Source organism: Pygoscelis adeliae, unplaced genomic scaffold, assembly GCF_000699105.1.
Source record: "Pygoscelis adeliae isolate BGI_AS28 unplaced genomic scaffold, ASM69910v1 Scaffold113, whole genome shotgun sequence".
NCBI lineage: Eukaryota > Metazoa > Chordata > Aves > Sphenisciformes > Spheniscidae > Pygoscelis > Pygoscelis adeliae.
Genome location: NW_008825108.1, coordinates 8,208,244 through 8,216,933, shown reverse-complemented (window position 1 = coordinate 8,216,933; position 8,690 = coordinate 8,208,244). Strand labels below are relative to the sequence as shown.

At 41.1% G+C, this 8,690-nt stretch overlaps 1 protein-coding gene across 1 annotated transcript in view; it reads right to left on the bottom strand.

The window, feature by feature from the left end:
• GRIP1 (glutamate receptor interacting protein 1) overlaps nt 1-8,690 on the bottom strand; it is a 242,504-nt gene that overhangs the window by 7,364 nt on the left and 226,450 nt on the right. The window contains exons 20-22 of the mRNA XM_009327570.1: nt 7,468-7,668; nt 4,986-5,097; nt 2,093-2,326 (exon numbers count right to left, since the gene is read on the bottom strand). Of these exons, the coding sequence (XP_009325845.1) occupies nt 2,093-2,326; nt 4,986-5,097; nt 7,468-7,668 (547 nt within the window). The remainder of the gene's footprint in view (nt 1-2,092; nt 2,327-4,985; nt 5,098-7,467; nt 7,669-8,690) is intronic.

The window sequence follows — 8,690 nt, the reverse complement described above, 5'->3', positions numbered from 1 at the left end:
CTGAAGAAACTGGGAAAGCTCAGCAGCATGCAGCCAAGTACATGCTTGAACCTCTTGCTGAGGTAAGTCTTAGGCAAGCTGTGTCTTAGCTTGTATTTCAAAGACTGTTCATACCATCACAGTTTTCCAAAACTGTTCTTATTTCACTGGTTGCCCCATCAGTGGCCCGGCTGATTAGGACATTTGCCTGCAGAGGGCGGAGCACATTTGCCAGTAAGAAAGACCTGTTATGAAAAATACTTAAATCAAGGCATTTCTCTGACAGTGAAGTGAAGTCATTCCTGTGGCATTTGCAGCTCTTCTGGAAAACTCTCATTGGACGAGCTGTCCATGAGAAATAGCAACCGAACTGATCATTAGTGTTAAACTAGAGGTCTAATACAAAAATGAAGGAGGAGAGAGAAAGTAATGGGCATGAATACAAAAGCAGCCCACGATGCTTGGGTTAACCTGCATGGGTGACCATAGGGGTACAAGCCCACTTTGGTGAATCGGACCGTAAGATCCAGTCACTCGTTTCTATTTTTCTTCAACGACTGTAAGGATTTGGAAAATCCTTGGTGCGGGTTCAACTTTTAGATTTTTAGAAAGGAAATTACTCTTTTCTGGATGACAGAATAGACAACATAAGCAAACTCGGCATCACTTCAGCAGACAGTGGAAAAGCGGGTATATTGTCTGAACAAAAACTGGAAATTACTAAAACGGAAGGTCACAGCAATCTTAAAAAATAGACAACTGAAGAGAGGGAAAGCTCAAGGACAGGGTATTTTTTACTGCCCAGGATTCTTAAGAGCTAGCAGCTATCACAGAATACTGACTCAGTAATACAAATCTGACTCCTCCTTTCCAGGAAAGGATTTATTTTATCAATCATGAAAGGCTGGTTTTATAATCCATAGGAGAAAACTGTGCCTTTGCTGAATGTGAGCGCACCACGAAATGCCTATTGGCGTAGTTTTGTTTTATATCTCACATTTACTCGCCACTCAGGAAAACTGAGCACAGTAACTAACTCCATTAATCACTTCACATCAAGCTGGAAATATGAATAGCTTAGAACTATCACAACACATCCTATTGATTGTTTACATTGGCAATGGGTTCATTTTCCATACATAAATCCAGTCTCTACTACCTTCCACAAACACTCATTTAGCCCATACTGAGTGAGTCCTTACCTCACTGAACTAAACTGAATGAACTACAAACTAAACTCAGTCAAACCCGCAGGGACTAGAAACCAAAACAACTCTCTTGAGAAGGACAACATGTGACATCTTAACGAAATTTCTCCATGCTTCTGCCTCCTCTCTGGGAAGATCTCAGACCTTTAAGAGGATGATGGGTGCAGGAGATGGGTGGCTCATTCCCATCAAGTAGAACAGCATTCTAACGTCCCCCAAAGTTTTGGAACCTGGTTGCTGTTATTGCCTCACTGGACATGAGACTTAAGCTGGTAGGGTGTTTGCTCTGCACGTCTAAAGAGACTTTATCCGGTATTTCCTTGGGGTGCAGAGCCACCTTCATATCACCAGGTGATTTCAACAGTCTTGAGCAGTGAAAAGTTGCATAGACTGAAGATTAGTTATCCTTTTTACAGCAAAGGAATTATAAAGAGAAGAGAAGCAATAGCTAATTTGAAATAACATTCTACATTATCTACATTGAGTCTCATGTATTTGATTCAAAATGAGTGTTAATTTGAAAAAGGACCAATGGGAACCCCAAACCCTCCCGGGTAATTTCCTAAAGAAATGTATTTTCTAGAAATTAAACTTTGCTTTCTTAATGAACACATTTTGCAGAGATGAGTTGCTGGTATTCTCAGTTCAAATTACCAGTGGATCCTCCCTGCAAAAGAGCAGTCCCTTTTGAGGATTTATTGTAAAATGAAATAGTAGACAAGGATGCATATTTGTTTGTTTCCCCCATAAGGATGTATCATTAATGTGTTTGTTAAGAACTAACATGCATGGCCCCCAAATTACAGCTGTGGAGTCAAAATAAAAAGTGCTTACTGTATTGCCATATAATTAGATTCCCTATGCTGAATATATTATTTCAAAGCTGTCAGAAGAAAATTACACACCTTGTGTAACTCCACAGGAGTTGGTGACATGATTTCTTTCATTTCTTGCTTAATTTTTCTCAGAACCATGGACTTTCTTCCCACATCTGATGGCAACGTGTTGCTACGAGTAGTTTGACTGTAGTGTGGCCTTACAGTACTTCTTTCCTGGAAGCTGGCTTGTCTTCCCAGCTGGCTACGAGGTTGTGGGTTTTCATGGTTCAAACTCATTGTGCTTCCTGACATAATTGTGGCCTAGAGCATTAACGAACAGGTTAATTTTTACACAGAATGTGGGTTAAGTAAGCGGTTAATTCATAGCAGTAGGAAAAACATCTCTATTCTTTGTTAAAACACAGTCACTCAGGGCACAGCAAAAGGCAAGAGGATAGATGTTCAATCTGCTTGCAAGTCACTATAAAATAAAGGACCACAACAAAACACGACGACGATAACAAAACCCTATGGGCAAAAGTTTTCAGATGGCATTTCAAACTAAAATACTGAGCACTAGGACGGCTATGCTTGTAAGCTAGTCCCCTGGCAGACTGAAGAGTGTGTAGTATAATCACTTATTTTAAAAATATTTTACATGTAAAAAAAATGATATTTAAGTTGCGGCATAATTGCATTTGTTGGAATCGGAACTATAGGAAGGCATTTACAATTCAGACGCTGTGTGCAAGGTAAAAAAATGTGAGTCAGCAGAATACGTAGGCAGCTCTAGAGTGAGCACCGGCAGAGAGCGTGCCCGGATACCATCCCAGGCCGGGGAAAGCTCAGTGCAGGTAAGCTCACTGCCTGGAAAGAAACTTTGCATAACACGCATATTGCAAGAGTAACGGCCTTAGCTTAGCACCAGTACTTCAGAGATACAAGCCCCTGTCTCACTGCTGTTTTTAATCTCAGTAAAAGCTAGCCTGTTGTGTTAGATGCAAGAATGCACGGAGGGTGAAATCTTGAAAGACGACGGCAGAAGTCATCTCATCCACTGGGTGGAACAGACTGACATGAAAAGCACCAGTGCACCGCAACGAGCCTCCTCCCTCGTGAAAGACTTTCTGCTCTGGGGAACAGGAGGCAAATGCACTTTGGCAGAGGCACCGTACAGAGGTGCCACTGCTGGGATGGGGTATGCTGAATTTCCTATTTATTCTCCCTGGAGCCGGTGGACAAGCAAAAAGGGAAATTGAAAGGCCATAACCTGAACTCTCACTGGGACAGGATGCAGGCAGCCTGCTTGAAAATGAGAAGTAAAAATGAAGGGGGAAAAAATAAGGGGAAAACCGGCAAATAAACGTTTGCTTCTGGCTCTGGTGAGCATGTCTGTCACCCTTCTTTCTCCCAGCTCCGGCACTACTTTCACTACGAGATAATACATCGTAGCCTTAACAGTCTCTCTTGTGCTCCGTAATGACTGATATTAGTCCCTGATGGAGCAAAAGCATCCAGAGGACTTGGCAAACAACACTTTTCTTTGCTCTTTGGCTGAAGACCTTGAAATGAAAAACGGTAAGGAGTCCTTGGACTACGCAATGGCACTGCATAAAATAGAGGCATCGCCATTCTCAGCATCCTGTCATACTGAATGAGTCTTGCTTTCTTTTCAGAGCTGTGGGTTGTGCAACAAAGCGATGCTATAAATGGTACAGCATCTACAGTTCTGAATTTCACTTTTGTGAAAGGCTGAGGAAAATTCAACGTGTTGAAGTAACTGAATTCTGGTCAGCGTGAATGATCTATTTCCATTTCGGAATTATCTATTTCCATATCCTTTTATTGTGCTCTGAATATTGAAAATTGCAAGAGAAGCCTGCGGTACTGAACCACATCTAACTATGGAATTAAACCAGTATAACATTTTCTCCTACATTTCTCTGGTTTGCAATAACAAATACATGAGAATCACATTTTCCTACCCATACATGCAATATAAAAGCCATAAATTTGAGGAAGTAAATTAATCTGAACTGAAAAACTTTCACCCAGTTATGCCATTCACATTCCTCCTGGCTGCTAAAGGACTTTATATAACATAAAAATGAAAATGAGATTCTGCCGGTTTTGCAGCTCCAGGAATTTAAAAGAACATAAAAGAAAATATTTTAGGACCTTTCATTCCGCAGCTTTAAGTGGCAGTATAATCTTAATTGTTCTGGTTAGACAACTTAGAGAAAAGGTGATTAGAAAAATAAAGACTCAAAGTTACTCTGTCTCTGTTCCCTTCCCCCTCTACCCACCTCACAATCTAACACGAAGCACGGTTAGATTTGCATTTAACTTCAGGATGAAATATGAAAATTTGTTACGTAGGCAAGAAACTGCTGTATAACGAACACTTCTCACACTGGCAGCTTTTTTTGCAGAGTGGTAAGATTATAGGTAAACATTTTGAAAAGCTGATTTTCTTTTATGTTCATCTTAATCAGATTAAGTTTCAGTTTGAAAGACAACCTACAACATGCTAAGAAAAGCTGCACAAAGCGTCTGTCAGAGAATGGGATGCACTGCTGCAGGAAGGTTATGCCCACTTAAGAAGTTCTGCGCCATTTGCTGCCTGTGCAGACAGCATCAGTGGTTATGCACAGCAGAAGCTGCAAGTCAAAAGCTCTGGGGTGAACATGTTTGTAGAATTTTGGTTGCATTGTACAAAAGAAAACAGCTCTGGTTAGGGGTGGGGGAGGCAGCTGCACAAGCAAAAATATAAAGGTAAAGGGTAGGTACCAAGAGAGTCATGTTTCTCAAACACAGACGCCTGTCAGCCTTGTCCTGTGGAGAGGGGTTAAAGCTTTTAAATGAATTGGTGTGATTAGTGCAACTTAAAAGAAAAAAAGGAGAAAATAAAATGAATGTAAACCAAACCAAAACCATTATATTTCTCTATAATCGGAAAGAAAGGTTAAGATTGTTCTACCTCTAGTTCCCTCAGAATTCCTGACTGGCCACAGGTCTCTAAATCCTCCAGAGCCTGAGACCAGAAATTTTCCTCCTGGTCAGCCTCGATGTTATCATGGGTACCTGTGAAGCTAGATTTACAACGAGAGGTTAAAAAAATGTGGACTTTTTTTTCCCTCGAAAAATACATTTTACACACGTGCCTTGCCACAGATTGCAACTTGAATGACAGGACGTTACGGTAGGTAGGCAGGAGAGTGGGGAAGAGTCGCTGGATGAGCATGCAGAGCACATGACAGACAAGTCTTCTCATAACCTGGCAGTCGCTGGCAGCTGGCAGGATCTGAGCAGCAAGTTATTCAGTAAGGAGATAAATGGATTCCAAGAACAATTCAATACACATTTTACTGGATTGAAACTGGGACCTCCCTATGAAAATTAATGAATCAACCAGTAGCTGTGTGCAGAGCTGCTCCATGCAATGAATATTTGCAATAAAACCTTTCAACCTCACAGACTTCTCCCAGGGAATGTAAAAAGAGCCCTCATTTTTGCAAACAGCATTCTGCAAAAGAGGGATGGTGGTGCTTTTTACCTGATTCCAGCAGTCTAGGCTGCATTTATCATTATCAGTTTAAGCCCACCTGACTGCCATCATAGAAACTGCTCCACTCATTTCATACGGAAACACAGAGAAACTTGCAGGGATGCAACTGTCTTGCATGGAGACTTTGGTCTCTGTGTTTCATAAACGCACCGAAGCCTTATTACTGTCACTCTTGAGCAAAACGTTGGTGACAGCGATGCTTCGGGAAGTTGCCCCGCAAGAGAGGTCTGATAAAAACCGCCAGCTCTGGACTGCAGCAACACAGCCCAAAGCAACGCCGTTACAGTGTATGTGTGTGTGGGGAGGAAGCAGGAGTTTTTTGCTGTCTTAGCAAGGGGAATCGGCTCAAAGAAGGTTCGCACAAGCGTCAGAGCTGCTGCACGGGAGGGGGCTGATTATGTGAAAGGCACAAGGGGAAGGATGAGGAAGGAAAGAACGAGAATTCACCCTTTCGGTGGCAGCAAGCTGTTACTCTGGAGCAGCTGCCCATGGACTGCAGCTAGTGGTGCTTAACAGCACGTAAACAGAGCAAACACTATTATGGAAGCATCTGAGGCCTTGCTTGACAAACAATGTATTACTGAGAATAGCGTGAATGTAACACTGTTAACAGAATAGCTTTTAAATAGGATAATTGCCCAGCACAACAGACGACAGCTTGAATGCTTCACACGCATGATACTCTGCCTCAGAGATGCTTTCTTACAGTTATGATCAGTCAAGCAGACAATGGTCAGCCATTTCAATCTCTTATTGCAATGATTCTCCATCTAGCATCAGTGTCTCTTCTAAGATATTGCAATAGATACAGCAACGGTGAGAATACCTACTCAGATCACAGATGCAATTCCTCCCAGGCAAGATAAGAAAGTATTTAAAACATGATTTTAGAAAGATCCTTGACTTCTGAAATTAGCTCTTTCAATAAACCTAAGTAGTTGTTTTAATAGCCAATGCTGAACGTAGACTAATTTATCCATTACAATACCTTTCTTTATATTGCATACTAACACTATAAAATGGAACTTGAGTTAATGAACAGGATTATTTGAGGTAATTGCCTGTGACAGCAAAGACTGGATTTCCTAGACCTGGAGGTCCATTTCTTCTCTGACTTCTGTGAAATCTGAAATCATGATGCCTATACGGCTGGACCTCTTTTTAGCTGAAGCAATTCCTTTTTCTGCCCTCACCTTCTCTTTTGCCTTTTCTCTGAGTCTTGTCTCCTGGTGTGTGAAATGCTCAACTTTTGCATCTCCATTACAGCGATGTGAATAAACTGATTTGTGGCTGAGCTACTGCACCAGAAAAAAAGAGGTACCAAAATTATTTCTCATCTAGATGGCTTTTTTTTTCTGAAACCTGAGAGATTGATTTTATGTCATGTGAAATACTGTTTGACCTATAATGAATATATCTGGTTTTCTGATGCTTATTCAAAGAGCCATTGGAAATTTAGATGCATAAAAATACTGAAGGAGAGGTAGTGGGACAGATATGAAGACACAGGTGCCTATGATTTGGTTCTTATTGCCATATGAGAGAGAATTTTTTTTTTTTTTTGTTAAATTCAGGAGGTGATAGGATGTTGTAGGATCTGGCAGACTCATTCCTGTAAGTATTGTTTTAATGTGCAAAAAATTCTCCCTGGAGCAGGAACTGTAACAGACTTGTCCTACCTGCCAGTGATAGGTAGACACCAGGCTACAGAGCGGTTTAAGCTCTCTGGTTTCATTTGCTTGCCAACTGGAATTTCACTGTCACTCAACGGCATGTTAATGATGTGTTTTCTGCTTTTACCCTGTTTTTCTCCTTTTCTCAGTTCAACTTTCTTCCCGCCCCACCCCCCTCAGCCCAGCTGGATCTCACTCCTGTGCACTCTTTGTTCTCCTACCTGGAAGTATTCCACTCTTCCAGCTGTCCCCCACCTTTCCTTTGCCCACCAGAGGCACCTTTCCACATCTTGCCCTCTTTCTTCATGCTTCTGATGCTCTCTCCCCCTGATCTTTCTACAGAAGTTTGCTTTAAATGGTTTTCTTGATTCTCTCCCAATGTCTCAGTCTCCTTCTGTTGCCACATATTCTTGGAAGCTGTGCTACACAAAATAAAGGTAAGAAAAAATTACTTTTTAGTGTTGGAGAAGAAGATAAGATGCTTAGCTAGAGGCAGAGATGAGGTGGTTTTCTGGGCATCCCTGTAACAGGCTGGAAGAACAGACATGCCCTTCTCAAATACTCCAGCACTTGGTATAGAAACACCATCAAGTGTGGCATAATCCATTTTACAGATACAGGATTAAAATAATCATTATCTTAATTTGTGCCACATATCCCAGGTGTAAGCCACATTGTCAAGTAGAACAAGATCCCTTATTGTGCATTCTTTCTGTTGAATAGCACTTTAAAATAGTAGCAGAATACATGCTTCTCATTTAGAAGATTCTGTATTTTACAATCCAGCTTCCTGGTTCTCTGCTCATCAACTTTTTCAGCCTATTACTTATGTAACTGCAGAACAGTAGGTGTTCTGGAATCTATGGCTGCATCTCAGCTGAGAAACAAAAGATGGGCTTTAACTGTGGATAAAGATGCTGCTATTAAATTAAAGATATTAACTTTAGTAAGTTAATATAATAATTAATTATATTAATTAAATATTAATTAAATAGAAATTAAAGATAGTAACTTACCAAGAATGGGAGGTATGAATAAAACTATGGTCATTTCCTTTATTAAATATTGCCCACTACTAGCCTATGAAAACTTCTAGTATGCTTCTGGCCAGTAGGGACCAAAGGAGCTGCCCAGATCTTAGCTATCATCTGGCCAGACTTGTCTCCAGACAAAATGCCACTGGGCAACCTGCTGTATCGGAGGATTTGTCGTTCAGATTCTGAAAAGCAACACTGGCATCTAAGCCTTGCCTTGATTTGTATTTCGAAGGTAACAGACTGGACCTTAAGGATTTACTTATCCAGTATGTTTATACAGGAACCAGAAAGGTTCTCTCTAGCACTAAACTTGAGTTTCTCACAGACTGGGATTTCAGGCTCATTGTGCTGCTACACCAAGAAACTGTATTTCTAACGAAGGACATGCATGTCTGCAAGTCCTGAGG